We start from the raw sequence: 21,286 nt of genomic DNA on the forward strand, positions 1-21,286 counted from the left end.
ACAAAAACATCCTGAATTTAGCAGAAGTACCAATTCAGATAAGTACAGGCTCAGCTGTTGCTAAATTGGCAGTTATAACTCGATAGGCTCTGCTCCCCCACCATCGTCATTGTTGGCGCTGGAAGTTTTGTCTCAGTTGAGCGAGTATTCTGTTTTGTAAGCTCTCATTTGTCTTCTGTTTGACAGCTTACAGTGAATTTGTTTAGCCGTACTGATGAACTGCTGTCAATGGAAAGAGCTCCAACCACCAGAGGCATACCAGGAACATTAGCCAAAATCTACAATTCATATAGGGTTGGAGAATGGGGAGATTAACTATAAAAGGACTGAACCGGAATATGAGATCAGATCATCTCAGATACTACATGTGGTCAGGATTGCAAATCCATGCCCAACTATCTTTATCTCTGACCTTTAAAAGTACATTTTCGGCACAACCGTAACTACTGGCAGGAGCAGCAGGAGCAGCAGCAGGAGCAAGAACACCAAGTGCTGGCAGGTACTGGTGCTTCACCTGCTGCAGGGCCTAGATCCACTTTCAGATAATTGTGAATTTTACAATTCCAACATCTGCTCTAGGCTTATATTGCAACCACATCTGTGATAGGGAGGAATGATCTTGTTCTAGACATGATATTAAATATGTTTGCTGCCAGGCAGTTGGTATGCGTTCAGAACTCTGCCCCAGTGCAGATCTTTGCAGAAGTATGGGGAGAGCATACAATGAAGTTAAATTCTGGTATTCTTAACTCCCCATTCTTATGCTTCCTTACGTTTTGGACACAAAAATACTATCATTTTGATGGTGATACTGTTCCTCAAATCAATTAGTAAAGAGACTTGATGTTCAAAAAGGGTTGTTACAGAGGAGATATTTTGAGGCCATCTAATTACATCTCAACAGTACAATAAGAAAAGGCTCTGCTTTGGGAATACAGGAAATGTTAGGATGCAAAAATACACCACTTGCTTTTGGAGCCTGCTACCGTGTGCTATATATATAATCGTGGTGCATATTTGATTTATCCTAACTACATTTCAGTGGCTTTATTTGCTTTCTGACTAGAGCAGAACTGCCACATAGGGAGTCCAGCATGCCTTTTGTGCCCTTCGTGTGGTGCACACTCATGAGCCTTGCTCTTCCAAAACCAGAACATAACCAAAACAAAACTCTAAGCCCCCCTCCAAGCTGCACGTCACGGCTGATGATTATACTCAGTTTTGCTTGATTGTGTTCATGTGTATGCAAACAGATTTTAAAATTGGCTCACTGACTGCCACTCATAAGAATATATTTTAGGTGCAAGAAAAGGATTGCATGCCTTCTGAGGCGATGATTATGCAGCTGCCAAAAGGGATGAATTCAAGTCTTATGCTCTGCTTTTTAAAACATTTTCATAATATGTTCCTGAGGAATATCCAGATGCAACTAATTATCCTCTAATGAGGCTCCTAAAGCTGACTGTCTAACAGGCTTTTGAAGGTGTCCAGCTCGTTATACAGAAATGATTTGTTTTGACTTTCTTTAAACTCTTCATATGTGGATGCCATACATGGTTGTATTCATCAGTGAAGAGACAGGAGGGAAAACACTAAGGTTTATACAATTTAATTGTGGTAACAAGAACAAATAGGGAAAGCAGGGCACATGCATTTTGTTTGTGGATTGCAAGCTTGCAAATCATTACTTCCTCCTCTAACACCTGAGTGCCACCATTTTGAAAATAAGAAGCTAGTAAAGTTATTTCATACACGTAACCTCTTGCACTTCAGGAGGTGTCAGCAGTATCACTTCCCATTCTAACAACTTCCTACAGCCATACTGTCTGTAACTGCACTTCTCTGCACAAGGATTTTCCCCTATCTTTGTACTGAAATAAGACTGAGGCACAGGGAGCTGGGTGCTATAAGGCATGCAGTGTTAATCTTTGCAAAAGATGTACTCAAGGTTCTCATGGGGTCAAGAAATACCCCATGATGCTCAGATTTTTAAGGAGACAAGATGATCCCTTACATCTGGGGCAAACTACAGGTTGTGTTGGGGCAGGTTTTTGTAATATCCACAAATCCTACTAGTAAAGCTAGTTTTTGTTTTATCTCATCTGTAGATTAGGACAAAATACATCTTCTGTGGGCTGCTAACAACTCTATCTGTAAGTGTTATGTAAAGGGTTTCCAACACATAGCACATGCTTTAGCTCAGCAAGGCAGAAGTGCTTGGAGTAGGAGTTGCTGAGAGGAACGCTACGCACTGTTTGTGATCACCTACTCTGACTCTATCTGAAATAACTTAAGGCCTGAAAGCACAAGAAATACATTTTTTTCCCTGTCATTGGGCATACAACTAGCTACATTTAGATGTCATAAATGCATTAATAAAATCATGATGAGTTATACCACCTATTAACCAGAGGTTAATTTTGAGCCCCTTTAGAAATGGAAAACTTTGTTCTTATAGAATCTAGAGCTGAACAAAGAAATGCAAGCATCCACTTTCAGAATTAATGCTATAAGGATTAAATTCATGAGCAGTTTGCATTTTCATTCATCTTTGAAAAGAGATGGGCAAAGAAACCCTGTTACCAGTGTGTCTGCTGCAGGAAACTGGACATGGTAATTGGGGAAGGCCAGTTGCATGCATGGTGTTTAATTTATGATGTATTTAATTTATGGTAAGTGGAAAACGCTTTAATAGTATCTTGAAATTTAACAGCATCCTAGAGGTAGAGAACCCTGCAGTTAAAAGATGCTATTTTTTTTCAAAAGAAACCACTAAAAGAATGAAAAAGCATAGCTTCACGTTTAAAAGGCACCAAAGAATTTAAGAAAAATCTGAAAGCTTTGTTTAATGAAGTTCAGAACCTTACAGGTTAGCAGCAGTTTTTTATGCCCCTCTCCACCATCAAAAGAATTGCTGGTGTGTTGGTTATGAGGAATTCCACTAGTCACTCATAGCTCAGTACAGAAGTACTCAGGTACTGTCAAAAGGGTATTTTTTCTTACCACTAGGAATGACCCTCAAGGTTTCATTCCATCATTGCCCCCTCTCCGAAAGGCTTTCATCGTGAAACTTGTGTTCCATAAAGCTTCTGCAACAGTACTCATCCAGAGGGAGTTGTTATAATGTTATATATATTTAACCAACATCTGTCTTAAATTAGGAAAAAAAAATTCCTGAAGTTGAAATGAAAATATAGTGGAGAAGCAGGACTGTCCTCCTGCACTGCAGTCTTGATGCTTGAAATAGAATAACATGCAACTTGTGCATAAGTAACACTGCAGGCTACCACTGGCAACACACAGAACTATCCATAGGAACCATGCAAGAGAAAGAAGGTGGTAAAGATTTTCTTCTATCGAATGCATCTGAACCAGCTACAATTTTAAAGGAGGAAAAAAAATAATTTTGGTAAAAATCAGAAAGCTTTTGATTCTGTACTATCCTAGATCTTCTATCTTCTGTGCATCAAAAGTGTCTGGAAAACCAATACCAAAAGTCTCTTCCAGAGGTACGCTAAAAAAAAATATTAGCTTATTTTAACGAATATAGCAAAGAAACGGCAACTACTCACAAAATAGTCATCGTGGGATGGTTTGGGTTGGAAGGGACATCAGAGATTATCTAATTCCAACCCCCTGCCATGGGCAGAGACACCTCCCACTAGTCCTTACACATACAGTAACTAGATCAGTGTGTTCTTTCATCAGCTCCTCTTAGCTGCAGCAAAATTTTACCCAATTGCAGCAAGAGTGGAAAAATAACACCAAAAACATCTCTAGTTGTGCATGCTGCATCAATGACAGTGCCCTGAAACTGCAAATAACTTGCATAATAATTTTGATTTTTAGTTTTTAAATAAACATAGTACTTCCTATTGAGGCCCGCTGCTTAGGCAATCGCTTTTCCATGGCTTAGTCATCCAGCATTAAACGAGGTGCCTGCAAGATATGTTTTGACAGGTGCTGCTGAGCTGTTTAGTTGAGGCAGTTTCAAGTCATGTCTACTATTTGCTTTTAGTGGTTCCAGAATGGAATTTTTTCTACTGAAGTACTTAGTATGGCACAACCAGAAATAACTCCTTTGTGCTTATAATACTCAGAGGTGCAAACACAATTAAGTATCCAGAGCATATGAATAACTAACTGGCAAGAACAAAGAGGCCATGTGCCTTCAAACTTGGACGTAGGGGGAGGCTGTGATCTAATGATATAGTCTACCCCTGTTTACAGAATATTCCATAGCACATAAGACTTTTTTCACTTGCAGTAATGTTTTATTTGCACACACCTTTTCACTGTTGCCTTTCTGGAAAGCTAGCTATATTACTTGAGTTCTTGAATAAGCCCTAAAAACAAAGCTCACCTTAAATTTCCATGAATTAATAAAGCAGAAGGATCTTGAATAGTTGAAATACAGGGCAACCTTTGGCACAAATATTTCTATTTTTTTACAGCACATTCAAATAGAGCAGCCTGCTAAACAGCCGTGAAGAAAAGTCTTGGCCTCAACATCTACAAGAACTGAACCTATTTGATAAGGAATGCTAGTTTCTGATTTCCCAGATTATGCCAAGATTTACTGAGAAAGGTTTCAGTGAGAATCTTTCCCAAAATCACAGTAAGCGTGTGCGAGTAGGAGGAAAAAACATGCCTTTTGCAATCAACAGGGCTAAAATATGGCAGTTCAGATACTGAGAGGCTCTGCGCTGATGAGGATGATGTACTGCCAGATACAGTGGTGTAGTCTCTGTGCATACAAGAAGAGTATGTATTCATACAAGAAGAGTATGTATTTACATCATGAAGTTAAATTTCAAAGAGCACGTACAGTTTCTTGAAGCATTTGAATTACCACCATCACCCCGTAAAGAAGTAGAAACAAGTAAGCTGCCAATAAGTCACGTTAATTGAAGAGTCAAAAGGTGTCAGTTCAGGGAAACTGATGTAGAAGTAAGCAAGGTGTTAATAGCTAAATTTCTCCAGTGTTAAAAGAAATTAAGCCATTTAGATTAAAGTAGACAATTAGCACTGCAGTGCCTTAATGTTTTTTTTAACACTGCATTACCTTAATGGTTTCAGGTTATCTTAAATACTGCCTGCATTAAGTTCTGTTTTGTTGACAATACTGTAAATAGAATTGATCCTGTCTCAAGGCAATGGGATGGATTATGTTGTTGTTTCAGTCCCAGCCACAACCATTTTCTAATATATTGCTGTTTACATATCCATAACTACAGACAAGGAAATTTTCAGTAAGATTTATTCATTCACAGGCTGAAATTAAAAATTTGAGAAAACCCAGTACAAAGGCTAGTTTCCATAAGCAGCTCTTCTCTTAAGCTTTCTAATGCGTTTAGTTAACTGTCACAACTGCCACCTCAATCAAATAGCCCCACACAGACCTACGTTTTGGGAGAAAAACAGGAAGAAAATTAAGATTATAGATAACACTCATGCCAAAACAGAACCCCCTCCAATTTAAATGCCATTTCTCAAACTGCATGAGAGGAAATGGGGGGCTTAAATATTAAGTTCTGTGTTACACTGTATAGAACAGAAGAGTGTCTTTGCAAGGATGCAGAGTAAAGAAGCTGTTGATGAGGACAATTGTTAAGACTTTCAGAATTTCAGGATTTCCTAGCTTTGACCTATGATGAGATTGCATACATTCTTCTGTTATTCCTCCCCAATGTACTTTTAAAAGAAGTTTTTAAAAAGAAGTTTTGACCACAGTTGCCTACTAGAACAGAATTCCAAAGCCAGCCATGTTAGTGAAACTAGCATTTATACTTAAAAGCAGGAAGCAGTAATTGTTAGCACTGCATTTCTGATGAGAACATAGCCTTAGTGATTCAGTAAATAAATTTAATCCTAGTTCTTCAAAAAAGAAAACTAGAATAGCAAACCACACGGACGTAGAATATCAGACATAGGGTTCCAAAGGGCTCCCAGTTATCTCCATCAGTTAAAAAAAAAAAAAACAAAACAAAAAAAAACAAGACCACCATGCGAAGGACACAGTTATCTGTTGTTAAAAACTCTAAAAAGAAGCTAAACTACTCCAGGTATCTGGACCCTCAAACACCTACTCCACAACCAGTTGTCCGAGTTCCACACCATGGATTAAAAAAAAAAAAAAAAAAAAAAAAAAAAAAAAAAAGGGGAACCTCACAGCTGCCACTGACTAGAATTTCTGTGGCATATTTACAGTGAGTTGTGTCCTCAGATGTTGGCAGATGTTGCCAACTCTGTAGTCAACAACATCCCTGCACTGTTTTTCATACAAGTACAGACCTGTTCTAAGTACTTCCCTAGAGAGAGGTCTTAACTAGCAACATTGTTGGATCCCTCTCTGATAGTCAAGGGAGACCACCAGTTTTTGAGAAAACACTCCAGAAGCTGAGGGAATTAATATTTCAAACTAGGCAGCACAAGGAAACAGTTGCGAATATAGCTTTTGCAAGGTAAAGAATGAAGGAAAAAAATAATTCAAACTAAAATATTGAAAAAGTATAGTAGGACCCCATCTGAATCTAAGTGTTTAATATAGGAGGTGAAGAGGAGAAACATTATGGGAAATTATATAATTGCCCATAATAATTTACATAATTATGGCTCAGTTCTTGCATAAATGTTGATGTAATAGAAGAGAAACCAAGTTCAAGATAAGAATGTACACTGAGGAATGCTAGATAACATTTAATACTCCTTCTCTGAAGGTAAGGGGACATAAATTAACCATTAGTGAAAAAAATCCTTCCTGCAGCCAATATGATCAATTTCATCAATGAAAAGGGATCAGTGTATTCCCCAAATAAACTCAGTACATCAGCCAACCCAGAGATATCCAGTAACTCCCAATCCCAGTTTTGTATTACCAGAGGCCCTTCATGTTGCAACGATTAGTTTGCTTTCGATGTTTGAGAAATGCATTCCCCTATGTTGTTTAATTAGTCACTACAAGGGGGAAAGATATATTGTAAATTTCAGTATGAGCTTAAAGACTCAAAGTAATTTTTCCTTTACCTCAAGGTATTTCTTTGGGCTATCAACTTAAATTTACTACATAAATCTTTAGGAACGCATTACCACACAACATTTTCCATTCAGTAGTTTTGCTGTAGGCTTTTGTTCAACTCACGAAATACACTGGGGAGTGTAAAAAATATTTATTCAACCTAATTCAACATAACTGTAATTTGCAATACCAAAAACAAGATTTACAACATAGTAACCAAAGTAATGACCATCTGCTACTCAGTTTAAATCATTTTATAATCCATACAGTATTTTTTGCAATTTTTTTTTTTTTTACAATAGTTTCAATTTTCAGCAAAGACAATGACCTTTCCCATAGAACAAGTTTCAAGACCGCTAATTTGCATCATTCAATTCTTCAAGAAACTTTAAAAAACAGTAATAAATTGTCTGGAAATATATACAGTGAAGACCACTGAAAAGCTGTTTTCTCGAAATGAGGAATTCTGTAACAAATATGTATTACATTGTTTCAAGACTATTTTACAGAAAGCAGCAACTTGCAGAGGTTGCTACTCTATTTAAAGTTTATATAAAAGTGAGCCCACTAAGACAAATATAATCAGCAGCCTTACAAGATGATAGTAATTCTTCAGTTACAGCAAGAACCTTGAAGTATTTGATATGGATTGAATATATAATTTTCAATACCTGTAGTTTTTTTCAATACTAGGTGGCCATTATATACATTTCTATACAGTTCTAAAATATTACATCTCAGTATTTAAGACAAATCATACTATAGAAAAGGTACCATATTTTGAATTTCTTTAAGATACATTATTGCAATCAAATATGAAGTTCACTCTGCATTTACTTTGTTTCTGGTGAAAAGAAATATTTACTTATGAATACTTCCACTAAGTTTTTTTTAAATTGTTTTCTTTTTTTTTTTTTTAAACCTGCCTCCATGCATTTGATGTACTATTATGAACGAGAAAGTAAACTGAGAAAAAACAAGTTGTTGTAGAGAAAACTCCAGGTACTAAATCTAGGTTAGGTTTGAGATGAATATTAAATGGCCATACTATGTTTGTCAAAATTTAACTTCACAAAACAGTTAATTTCTGTTGAAGTTTATAAATACATCAAATAACTGAAGTGCTAATGTCTCCCTCAGCAGGCTACTTCAAACATACTGTAACAGTAGAACTTACTGTATAAATAAATTAACTTAGGTTATTACACATTTAAGATTTATCTTTTGTTCTCTACAGAATGGGTTCAAGTTGTCTTAAACTGTCTAACCTGCTGGTACGTAGTATACTCAAGTTAGGGAACCAAAGTGTAGTGTCACCCTCCACCAGCCTGTGTTCCTGACTATCCTTCCACTGCAGCTGGCTTGGGCAGAGAAGAGTCCAATCTATATACAGGAGCTGATGTGTGCACCCAGAACTGGAAGTTTAAACTGACAGCTTCCTTCTAAATGTGGCTGTAGTGTTCAATGTTTCCTCACATTTCTGCAATTCTTTTCACTTGTACAGATGCTTACATAATCAAAAGGAACATGAGAACTAAACAATTACTCTAATACTTAACTAGCAAATAAGCAGCTGAAATTCACTTCCCATGTGATTATTTTACTGTGAAGGGGAAAACAAACAAAAGCTATCCAGTACCAGTTACAAAACAGTAAAAAAAAGGCCATGAGAAAGTGACACTAGGCACTGCAGAAGATACAACAGGACAGTAAAAATTATCAGCAATAAGAGTCACCTGGAAACCATGCTAATTTTGACAACTAGTACTTAGGTGACTGAAGCTGACATAAGTCCTGCAGTTACCTGTCTTCTGCTGTCTCTGGCCAGCCATTTGAGTATTGCGCACTCCCTGTTTCACACCAGCAAAAAAAAATCTTTATTGACCAACGTCCCACAATTACTTCTCCTTAGTAATGACTCACATTTCTTTTTCTAAACAAAAGAAAAAAGTCCCTTCATTGTGTGAAGTGCTGAAATGGATAATAGCCTGGGTGGGAAAACAGTAGAAAAAGGCATCTGGATGAGGCCTACATTAACTACACAATTTAAAGTGTTTTTATTCTGTAGTCAATACTATTTTTTCCCCCCCATTCAGCATATTGGCTGTTTCAGAACAACCTGTTTCAGAATCCTGTTGCCCATGAGAAATACCCAAAAATAATGAAAGCAAGTCACATTCTTAGGTTCAGTGGTTTCTGAAAAGATTTATCCTGCCATATGACAGTGCTTTATTATACTTAAAGAAAAAAAAAATAGGAGCAGCAACTTATCACAATTCTCCACTACTGTGCAATAATGATGGAACCAATACAACATGGAAACTTGTTAGGTGAGACTGTACGACATCAGAAGATCACAGCTTTATGCACCTTCTTGCTCAGGATAATTTAAGATTTTGCGGTGAGCTTGGCGCAAATACTGTTGCTGTTTGAAGTAAACCTTAAAAGCTCCTTTTATAGCAACAAAAGCAATTCCACCCTGAAATAAAGAGATACTGAATGTTGTAGGTTTTCAAAATCATATCGTTGCAATGCTCTTTGCAAAAAATTCTTGTTAAAGAAAGCTTCTTTTCCAACCAAATAGCATTTTCTTTTGAAGTTCCGCTAATTAGAACAATTTCAAATGATTACAACAGACCAAGTTTTCAGTCACAATGCAGTACTGCAGAGGTTCAGGTTATATATAAGGGATTACAAACCAGACCTATAGATCCTTTTGAAAGCTCTTATTTCTTAGAGTTTGACAAGTATTCTAGAAGTCAAAATCTATCCTATTTAAAGAACAAAGTAAACCAGATAGACATCTGCTTTCCTCCCTTCTCTGAATATATTATAGATGGCACAAAGGACAATACCTTTCCATAATCAAAGCTGTGAAAGACACCACTTGCCAAAGGCAAGCATGGAGTGAAGTAAACTTTTTTTTTTTTGCAAATCAGATTTTATTTTATTTTTTTTAAGTTTTAAAGAATTGAGACGAACATAGGTTAAAGTGAGAAGAGACATTAAGAAGCCTTTAGTCTGCATGACTGGTTGTAGTATTACTGTGTCTAACATATGGCAGACGGGTTAGAGTTGGGAAGACACGTTAGAATTGGGAAAAAAAGGGGACTGAAGTGATAGTCAAATCAACCAGTGATACCAGTTTATTAAACTGCATCTGCTTCCTCTGAAAAGGAGGCAAACCAGAGAGGTTATTCACATAGAAAGATTTGTCCTCTCCTTTTCTACCTCCATTCCAGTTCTATGGAGAGTTTATCTTTCCCCTCTTATTAAAATAAATTAAAAATATTCTTAGAGTAAACACAAGTTAATACAGAAAGGTTGGGAATGTAAACCCCAGTCTTCCCTTACAGAACTTCTTCTTAGAAGATACTGGGTCCTCATCTTCATTATCACCCTTAATTACTGTTAAGAACTGCCTAGCACAGTACCAGATATAGGTTTCAGCCTTGACCAGGAGAGATTAGTTTCAGTCATAGGAGGAAAGAAGTCTTTCACACATGATGCTTGCCTACTGCTAAGACAGACAGCTTTAAAAGAATAAAACATCTGTCCACCCTTAATCAAATGCCACTTTCAAGTCCTAGCTCAACTTAGGCTTTTTATTTTCCTCCCTCCCTCCTCAACACTTCCTATTCCCATATTATAATTGTGAATCAAACAATACTGAATCTTACCAAGATTGTCCTTTGTAAATTTGAGTTAACACTGCTGAACATCAGCTTGCCAACTATTGTGGCAATAGTAGGGAAAACTAGAGCTCCACATAGAATACGTGTAGCAGAGACGTGATCGGCCAAAGGGTTGGCCTCTGCTGGAATACGAGGAACAGGACATCCAATGCCTAAAGGGATGAGTAGGGAAAGAAAAGATTATATACAGCCACTGCCTTGAATAGCACAGCCCTCCCTCTGCTTCATCATAAATCTACAGCCCACCAACTTCATTATTCAGTTCAGTTACCTTGAGAACTAACCTTTTCAGTGAATATTACATTTAAATTAAATGACTGCATTAATTTTTACTTTCAAAAATGAAGCCAAGATTTTCAGTAGCTTGTTTCATTACTAAGGCCTTAACTGAAACCACGCTCCTGCTCTTATTGCTCTTCCTTCCCTGCTAAATACTATACAAACACAATCCAAATAAACTGAACATAACAGATGGAAGGTACCATCACCTTCAATTAAGAATGGCAAAACATGACTTATCTCCATCTCCTAGAGGGGCAAACTCAAGCTTGATATTTCCTTTTAAATTTATAATCATATTACCTGGAAATATGCTGTTCAAAATTTGGAGTTTATTAGAGTATTTGCGCCACAGTCTGAGCACATAGTCCTCCCAGCGAATCATCTTGCCCAGTATTAGCATAACTGGAATAGTGGGAAGTCCAATCAAAAGAAATAAAGGATCTGCTCTCTCCATGACATCAAGACCTTCTTTGTGACCCACAACCTGGTAAATACATATATATGTGGACAAACAGAAATGAACAGAAAACAACTTAAAATAAGTCTTTTCTTTTTTGGAGGACTGCCCACACATCAAGTTAACAAAAACCCCACTGTTCTACCTAATGCACTTAGTTTTCCCTTTGCACCTGTGGTTACTTATCAAGCATAATGCAGGTGAGCAAGCTACTAGCCCCAGTTAACAAATCATTAATCTTGTTGAGACCTGAAATACAGATCCCTACGATCTTAAGAAAGGTTTCATGTGCATCTGCATTTGAGTGAAGACAAATATTTAAAATACAAAAACAAAAAGCTTCCCAAAATGCATAGAACTGACCATATTGCGAATCACTAATTCTGCAGTCAAACTGATTGTGTGTTGCTTATGAAAGGACAAATTGATAGCCAAGTATTTCAGAATGTTTTAGTCAGAATGTTACTTAGGAAAACCTTATGCAAGAGACCACAGTAATAAAAGTTATTGCTTCTCTAGACAATTCAGTAAGAGGTACATTATTTTCCATTGTAGTGGAAATAGCTGCAAGTTTCACTTGTACATTACTCAGTTTTACATGTGGTTAATGCTATAATTTTGAAGAACAGTTATTACTATGTACTAAACTATTCTTCCGACATATGAAGAAAACTTAGCATTTGCAGCCTAAAACTTACAAATTACAACTGCAACACAAGAGTACGTGATAGTTTAAAAAAAATTCTCTTTCAAAAAAGTAAGTGAATCTAACAGGGCTGAGAACAAAAAAGAAAAAAGGAAAGCTCTTGAAGAGCTGTGGGAAGTCCACGCAGGATCAGTTTGGGAGGGACACCATCCTGTGGGAGGGACTGCACGTGGAACATGGGCCATGAAGAGTGACCATGAAGGAGCTGTGGAAATGAAGTGACGTGGACTGCCTGCAGCCCCCATTCCCCTGCACTGCTTGGAGGGAAAAAAAGTAGAAGAATGTGGATGGGGAACGAGGTGTTTTCAGTTTGCTTTTAGTTTCTCACTGCTCTTGTCTGTTAGCAACAGGCAATTACATTAAACTGCCTCTGCTGAGTCTGTCTTACCCATGACACCAATTAGTAAGGGATCTCCATGTCCTTATCCCAACCCACGAGCCTTTTTTCTCATCATCTCCCCCTGTTCTTTTGAGGAAGGAGAGTAAGAAAGTAGCATGGTAGAGCTGAGCAACTTAACTGGCGTGCAACACCACACCTTTCTTTGAAAAGCATTCCATCTTACTCTTGTAGAACAGGAAGTTCTATATTCTTTACCACAACTTCTAAAAATAGGCATAACCAGTATTGTTGCCACCAAAAGATTATTCATTCAAAAAAGTATTCAGCATTTTTCTTCCAGCTTCTTACCTTTCTCAACCCAAAATGTGATGTCTAATGTTATCCTTCTCCTTAATAGACCTCCATGCTAAAAAGCCTCACTATCTTTTTTACTTTAAATTACTATTTTTCTGTTTTCAGTAACCTTGTACAATTTGTTACTGACTAGACCTACATCTGAAGTCACAATGTCAACCCTGTTTCTCCATCTGAAGCTTAATCTATAAGAAGAGCTTTTGTGCTTCTCCGGCCCTTCAACTGAAGGAAAAGGTCTGGAATGCATCAGGACAGAAATTGTATTAAACCTAGCAAATTTGGAGTGGGAAAGGAATAGAACAGTTCCCTCTTCTCCTAGTTTAACATCCTTCATTAAAAGCAAAAAATGAGTTATTAGACAGCATATCATTCATATGATCAAAAAAATTAAACCAGAAGAAGAAAGTTAATTCTTCAAACCCAAAATTTAACCAGCTTTCTGAATTGCTGTAGGTGTCAAGTTGTAACCATGTGATTGCTCAGCTAGACCCACAACTTGCCATTGCTTAAGGCCAGAATCTCATTTCAAAAGCAAAGCAATTACAGAAAGAAGTATTTATTTTTCCATTTGGTTATGTAGTTCTAGAGAAGCTACATAGATCATAAAAGTTCCTGTAGAAAAAGGCCCAGAGTGCAACGAGATAAGGACTAGTACGTTTCACTAAATTACATTTTTATTAATATAGTTGCTTGCAGTGGCCCTGTAAGGGGCCTCCTTTGGAGGAGGTGTTGAAAGTCATTTTGTGTAACTTTTGTGCAGCCACTTGACGCTGGTACCAGGGAGACCACATCAGCTCATTTGGGCTCCAGTTCAACTGGTTATCACATACATTTTTGCTATGAGGTCATGTACAAACAAAGGCAAATAGCACACAGTCTTGAGATGGAGCAATTTGAACTGCATGGCAGTACCACACAGTCCAAGAAACAGTAGGGCCACGTGACTTAAATGGATAAGCACTAGGTTGTATATGTAAACTAAGCTACAATTGTGTACTGTAATACCTAAGCATACAGATACATTTATTGTACAATCTATGTACAACTAGATTTCAGAAGTACTTCTACGCTTTCAGGCAAAACAAAGGTTATGGGCTATAGACGCAGGTATCAACTAAAATGGTAACAAAGGTCCTGCCAGTCTATGAAAAGTTGTCTTTCAGTTGAACTAGGATAGCTGTGAACAATAGTTAATAGTCCAGCACCTGTCAACATCATTTTTATATTCAAGTAGCAAGGTCTCAAGAACAGAAGTAGGACAGTCTTATCAATTAACTAGATAATCTGAATAATGAAAACATACTCTTAATCTGAAGTGGTCTGCATTTGTTGTGTATGCATCAATTGCATCATTCAGAGCATGCACATTTTCCGTCACATAACAAAGGAGAGCTAAGACCGAAAAATTCACTGTCAGCCCTTTGAATGCTACTAGCAAAATTACTTTCTTTATCTGCAGAAAAATAAAATCACTCCATTTCCAACGAAATGGAAAAATAGGAGTTGCCTACTCATTACTAGTTGTCTGGCACTAATAGCATTTCTTTGAGAATGGAAGTGGGTTCACCAGCCTGTCACAAGCAGAGCAGAAGTAATGAAGTTTCTTAGGTATAGACTGTGCACCCAATTTGAACAGGCATACTTGGCTTGATAGAGTATGATCAGTTAAAAAGCAAAAAGCTTTCTATCAACCTGTCCTAAATTTATTTGCTAACCACATGCTTTAGCTGCTTTAATCATTTTTAATATTTTAAGCTAATATTTAATGTAATTCTAACAAAAGAAAGGAGTTCTAATTAACTAAGTTTTTATTTTAAAAGCCTTGCTTTTAAAGACTGGTAAGATCTAGAAATGGGGAATAGATGTGTACCTGCATCACTGTCACAGCTCCATACGTAACTGCTGTCCAGTATATAGAGCCCACCATTATTCCAGCTGCAGCAAACGGACATGCCTTTGAGATCAGACGATCTGCAAGATCCAAAACGTAAACAACTGGACCTATGACAGAGGAAAAGTAAGATTTCAAGATGTATGTATAAGCATACTAAAGAAAGCTCTCAGCATCTGTCACTGACAGAAAAGCTCAAACTAGGCAAAACATGAATCTGACATCCCACATGTGCTACTTATGAGAACGTACAGGTAAAAAGCTACTTAGCTAAACTTGCAATTTATTTCTACCTACCATTTCATTCATAGCAACATCTTCTGAGGGATAAATACACTCCTTACAGCACTGACTAATTTACACTGCTAGAATTGACTTAGCTCCCTTTGTGCATGTTGAATCAAAATCATTTTTTTTTTGTAGAAGTCGTTTTAGTCTTAATGGCTTTTTTGTTAAAATACTTTAGTTTTCAAAAGGAAAAACTACCAATCAGTTAAAGTGTACTCCCTAGGTGAAGCTGTCAAAGATCAGCATAAGAATGTTGTCACTAAACGTCATCCTACTCCACAGCAAGAAGTAGCAGCCAAGATAAAAGATTCCTTCCACTGGAAAGAGTTGGATTGCATTCAGTTTCTTTTTTTTTTTTTTTTTTTTTTTAAAACAAGATGACCTCTCAAATATTGGAGGAAAAAACCTCTTCCTGGGTTATTTAGTGCCTTTGACAACAACGCACGAATAGAGTTCATTTTGTTCATGGACAGCTGCTATTTCCAGGACTTGCGCAGAGCAATATATTACCCTAACTTTGAGATAAGCTGGGGCACGTTCACAGCTTTTCTTTGTAAGACTGCATGAGAATCAGCAAAGCAAAAGTCAAAATTTGAAGAGTCTAGAAGGTATGTGTGAAAGTGAGAAAGGTTGTCACCATGATCACATTCCACACTTCTTTTGTATTTGTCAAACTTATCAGCATCAGCAGAAAAGTACTATTTTCATTTCATGTTTTAAAACAAGGACTTCAGGATGTATTATATACCTTGTCACAAAGTAAACATAGCTGTTGACTACTTGTGCACACTTCTCACTATGCTGTGGACATGATTCTACATAAAGACTTCCTCCTCCAGTTCATACACGTTAATTTTTCCTGTTAGATACCTTCTACTTTTTTTTTTTTGCATACTATTTGTACAGCAGTAGCATCCAGAGACTTCATACAAGGATTGCAACTTTTTTTTTTTTTTTAACTGTGCAAATGTTATACTCAAGACCTGCAATTTAAACACAATCTAGCATACATGCAGGCTTGGCAGAAGTAATTGTACATATGGCTAAGTTATGTATCTGTCCAGCAGGCAGTGCTGAGTAACTAACTTGGGCAGAACTGTGCTTATTTAACTTGCTAATCCAGTTCTGCTGGAGCCTCATGTCTTTACCCTACTACTCATGTACTTTAAATTAGCTACCTTTGCATGCAGCTTCTAGTAGAACGTGTTCTTTTAGTAAAAAAAAGCTCTAGTTTTAAAGGCAGGAAGCATCTTCCCTTGTGGCATGTAAGACAGAAAAAACCTCACCAGCACCCTGCTTCAAATACACCAACCAATGTAAATTAGTTCTTAAGTAGCTGACAAAGTGTAATTACAGAGATAATTTATTCTCAAGCCAAACAATTTGTTTTTGAATAGGTATCAAAATTAAAGGGTTTTTGAAGTAGGAACACTTTACTTAAAATACAGAGATGTCAAACAAGCAGTTCAATTGTATTAACAGTTATGTTTAATTTTCCAGACTTAAAAGATTGCTGGGCTATCTATCGATGTATTGAAGTAGCAACAAGGCCATAACTACAAATACTAAATACACAGTAGTTGACACATCTTGACTGCTTCCCACAGTCTCTGAAAATGCTGAGTTGCACTATTCAGAAAGCTTATGTTATTTTGAAGGAGGTGAAGACATGAGACTCCAAAAAACAACCATCATATTGAGTGAGTCTTAAAGGGCAAACACAAAGCACTGAAGCTTGCCTTATACATACCGGCAAAGTGGTAGTGCAACAGCATAAGTCTAAGACAAAAATATTAACAAATTGCACCTACTAATCCTAATCACAAAAGGAAGTAATTAGCTACAGATTAGGTATAGAAGTTTGAGAAAAGACTAGAAAAAATACATGTATGTTTTAGTTAGCCCTTCAGGGAAAAAGTAGCAAGAAAGAAAGGCAAACACCATCTTTTAGGATGGTACTTAGGGAAGTAGAAATTTAATAACACTTTTGTATTTTGTACTTTTTTCTTTAACATGTATGTCAATGATTTTCAGTGTGGTAAAAACAATTGCATTTTAACAGTGCCTTTTCTGCCAGGACTGGTTTTCTTCTTATTAAGCTGAAATAATTATCTAAAAGATAGGTAGGTTTTAAGCAGGTGTTTTTTGTTTTTTTTTTTTTGAAGAGGAAGCAATATTTTCTTATGTAATTAAGAACACCTATTAATAACATGGTTATTACCAATCTCTAAAAACAGTATGCCCTATTAAATTTTAATTGGAATTATAACATGAAGATAGTGACTAAGAGGGGGGTTGTTTTGATTTGGTAAATACATTAGATTTACACTGTTATTTAAAGATAATAGCTAATGTTTAAATTGATATCTATGCCAATTACATTATCTTTAAAAATGCTGTGTTAGGTGCCTTTCACAGACACCTATTTTCAGAAGTGTTTCCAGCAGTATATTAGAGAGGTCTTAATGTAAGTAAGCTTTTGAACCATGCCACCTCATGGAAACTTGGTTAGATGCAACATCTACTCTAGCAACCTTTTTTTGTTTGTTTTGAGTTGTATGACTAGTAATGTCTTCAAATGTTATGGCACAGAGAGGGGGCTACTGGCAAGACTGCAGGAAAATATCCTAGCGTCCTAACTCTGCCTGATGTGACCTTGATTGACTTGTAGTTGAGTTGTGATGTAACAGTTCTGGGTTACTAAAAAGAGCTGAAAAAGGGCACAACTGTCTCACTTGCTTAAGGACTTGAGCTCATAACTAAGCATTGATGAACACAAAATCATTCTCCGGCTCTGCTATGAACTTGTGTAACATTACATAAGACATCTGAAATTTTATGCCCCTTTCATCTTTACCATGAAAAAGCTGATAGCGTGAGGGAAACTATATCAAAAGACTCCAAGAAACCTGCATGCAAGAGCTGAACAGTCTCATACAAGAATTTCAGGCCAGCTTTATCAGAAGTAGAGATGTTAGTATCTAGGAAACTTAGCTCCCAAATAAAGAAAGTATGCCACAAATTACAAGAACAAATGAAAATGCCTGTTTGTGTACACTTCTTCTCCAAACTACAGTTGTTTTCCCTTCTGCCCATTGCCAAAGTAAGATGTGAATGCATTGCACATAAACAGCTTCATGCATCTCACATAAACAGCTTCACGTTTGTGGCACATTTTCAGTGTCCAGTAATCAAAATTCCCCTTCACGCTCCCCCCCAGTTCCACTCCCCAAGGTAATGCTAATTTATCATCACTTGATGCCTTCTCCATAATGAAAATTGATTCCTCTCTACCTTATCCTTATAGCAAAGCTGACTTGGGGACTGATATATGAATAACATGGTAGTAAGTTACGCTGTTTTGTTTTCTTGATTATCACCAGTATACTAGTCCATATTTTCTTTCCCCCTGGCAATGTGTGAGTACTCAAAGGTTCCCTCACACCTTAATATTTTCAGCCCTTATACTAACAGAGAAGAGGTCCTATCCCTAAGAACTTACAATTCAAGTCATTTTCAATTGTTTCATTACAGAAATAAAATCTTATGAAGTCTTACTTCAAAATCCTTTAAGTGGCTATAGACACATGCTATAACAACGTGTAACAAGCGGTTATACTTTTGATCAAAATTGAAGTTTTCAGCTGCTACGGTGATGAAAAGACAACAGCAAAATAGAAAATTGACTGGAACAGCATTATTGTTGACTATGAACTGCCCCATTCATCTTAGCCCCACATTGAACATGAAATATAGTAAAGGACGCTGTGTGTGACAACAATAATTATTCATGTATTTCCGTATGTGGGAAAGGAGAATGAAATTACTGTATCAGTTACTCAGGGCAACATTTTATTCTCTTGCCCTGCTCAATATACCTTGTATAACATATGGGCAAATGGGGGTCCAATGGAATAAAAGCAATAACTGATTTTAAATGTTTGCCCCATATTGTGGCAGAGTCCTAGTTGGCTGCTCAGGTGAGTAGACTCTAGAAGACGATCTCCAACTTTTTGTTCCACCTTGATGAACAGATCTACAGCAGTGCCCAGCAACAAGATATATATTCAAGAGGCAGAATATCTATATTAAGATTCACTCAGGAATACTTCCTGAACAAAGTAAAAATGTTTTTCAGGTAGTGCAACAGGCTGCCCAGTAAGGTTTCTTCTTACGCATTTCTTTTTATAACAGTTTCTCTGCATGCTGAGGAAAAAAAAAAGGAGGGGGAAGGTGTTTATGTCCTAATGGAAATTGGTGAAAGAAGTCCCCACTCTGCTCAACAATGGGGAAAGAAATCACAAAACCATACATTTAATTATAGGTCAGTCACCTGTAAGACTTAGTACTATACCTAAGTTGAACATATCCAAAATTTGCAGGAGATATTTAACTAAGCCATCAAATATGATGTAAGCAGAATACGATGTTTCTTGTCTGGAAAATGGACTAGAGAAGTTTCCAATAGAATTGACTCTGAGCATAAAAAGGCAAAAAATTAAGAACAACATGCAGAAACAATCAATTACATTATGTTTAAATTTAAATGATATATGTCTTACCTAGCTTTGGAAATACTATTAAATATTCTGCATTGCACTGAGGACAAGCAACTCTAGCAGTACTGTTTCCTCTTTGCTTTTCATCCACCCAGCGCTGTAGGCAAGTTTGATGAACCCATTTCGTGGAGCCCCTGCACCTGCAAGGTCTCACCCACTCTGCTGTCCGATCATCCTCATCGGTAGCAAAACAAACCCAGCAGCTTCTGAAATTAAAGGAAGGAAAAAAAAGATTTTTGCTACTTTTAAGTGCTTAAACTTTCACATGCAGTTTTAGAAAATATTTAACAAGAAATGATTTCTGTTGCTTCATGCTTAATCACCAAAAAAGCAAGTATTTTGTACCAGACTTGTTCTGGTATTAACACAGTATTAGACAGCTAGGTAGATGCTTAACGCATTCTGAATTACTAATTTATCTTTTGGGTCATTTATAACTTAAAAAGCACTGAGACTGTAGTCCAACCTCTATTTTTAAATTTTATTATCAGTATCTCCTTCCATACAAAGGATTTTGTAAGTTTTAAAATTAAAAATGCAAAATCTGTACAGTAGTCTGTTACCTGGGAAACTAAATCCAATGGATTTCCATGACAAAATTTAACAAATGATAAAACGTAACAAACCTGAAAAAATACCGAATTAATTCCTTTATCTTAATAAAAAGTATTTTGTTTTGATAGAACAATGTTGTATAATATAAACTAAATTACAAAGTACATAAACACTACTACAACACTAGAGCAGGAAAGCTCTGCTGTCTGAAGAGTTACCTGGATATACAGTTAGTATGTTTCAATACTTCAAGCTTCAAGTTAGAGCCTGATGAAATTTAAGCAAGGCAAAATGTTGTCTAACAATTTCCTTTTAAAACCTCACTATTTTGGGTAGCATTCTGTTTGTGAACTAGAACAGTTTTCCTACAGAATAAGAATATTTTGTTTACAGGAATAACTGGGCCTACACAGTATTTGCAAGAGCTTGTTTTAAAGCATTGAATTTTTTTTTTTATTTATAGTGGTGGAAATATACTGAAATTAAGCTGCAAGTGGGTAAGAGTATAATGTAACTTGTAGCACTTACTATTAGCAAACATGAAAGAATGCAATTTAGGATGCAGATTCCAGGGAAGACTGCAAAAAAAGGAATTTCAATATTGAACAGTAACATCAGTAAAACTAACATAACTGATCCGTCACCATGTGCAGTTGTAAGTACAGAGCATATTACAGTATGTGCAGATGCAAGTTTCCTGACGTTTCTGCTCTGAAACCAGAACCGCATCAGTGCACATTTATGAAGACTGCTCAGTTTGAAGACTGACATCTTAGATCAAAACTACAACTTGTTTCGCTCATCCTAATGGCAAAGTAAATGTGAAGTCTGACTCAGCTCCTTTCTGCCCTTCCCTGAAACACCTGTTTAAACCAGAATCCTTATGTTATGCCCTCGTGAAACACAATCCACCTGTTTACCTTCCTGGTGGCTCAAAGTACCTATGGCAGCCTAAATGGCATCAGGCTTCCGGAACCGGAGGAAAGAGACTAGCCCTATGTTTGCAGGGGTCTAAATAAAAAAGCTGCAACCACTACAAAGACATGACAGTATTACCAAGCATCACAGATATTGTGGTTCATTGCAGTCGATCAAGGAGTTCTTAAAGAACTCCAGTTCTTACGTTTAACTTTTTTTTTTA

At 36.8% G+C, this 21,286-nt stretch overlaps 1 protein-coding gene and 1 long non-coding RNA gene across 3 annotated transcripts in view; both read right to left on the minus strand.

Annotated features, from left to right (window-relative positions):
- Positions 1–7,154: 7,154 nt before the first annotated feature.
- Positions 7,155–21,286, minus strand: part of MARCHF5 (membrane associated ring-CH-type finger 5) — a 28,925-nt gene continuing 14,793 nt past the window's right edge. The window contains exons 2-6 of one of the 2 annotated variants that reach the window (XM_068688112.1): positions 19,594–19,796; positions 14,723–14,823; positions 11,296–11,479; positions 10,699–10,865; positions 7,155–9,497 (exon numbers count right to left, since the gene is read on the minus strand). In XM_068688112.1, the coding sequence (XP_068544213.1) occupies positions 9,381–9,497; positions 10,699–10,865; positions 11,296–11,479; positions 14,723–14,823; positions 19,594–19,796 (772 nt within the window). In that variant the 3' untranslated portion in view covers positions 7,155–9,380. Of the gene's footprint in view, positions 9,498–10,698; positions 10,866–11,295; positions 11,480–14,722; positions 14,854–19,593; positions 19,797–21,286 lie in introns of both variants that reach the window. The other variant, XM_068688111.1, reaches the window with a different exon arrangement.
- On the minus strand, positions 15,374–19,585 carry LOC137859245 (uncharacterized). Its single transcript, XR_011098208.1, has 2 exons — positions 17,525–19,585; positions 15,374–17,379 (listed from the first exon to the last, which is right to left on the minus strand). It is a non-coding gene; the product is annotated as an uncharacterized lncRNA (long non-coding RNA).

Source organism: Anas acuta, chromosome 7, assembly GCF_963932015.1.
Source record: "Anas acuta chromosome 7, bAnaAcu1.1, whole genome shotgun sequence".
Lineage (NCBI taxonomy): Eukaryota > Metazoa > Chordata > Aves > Anseriformes > Anatidae > Anas > Anas acuta.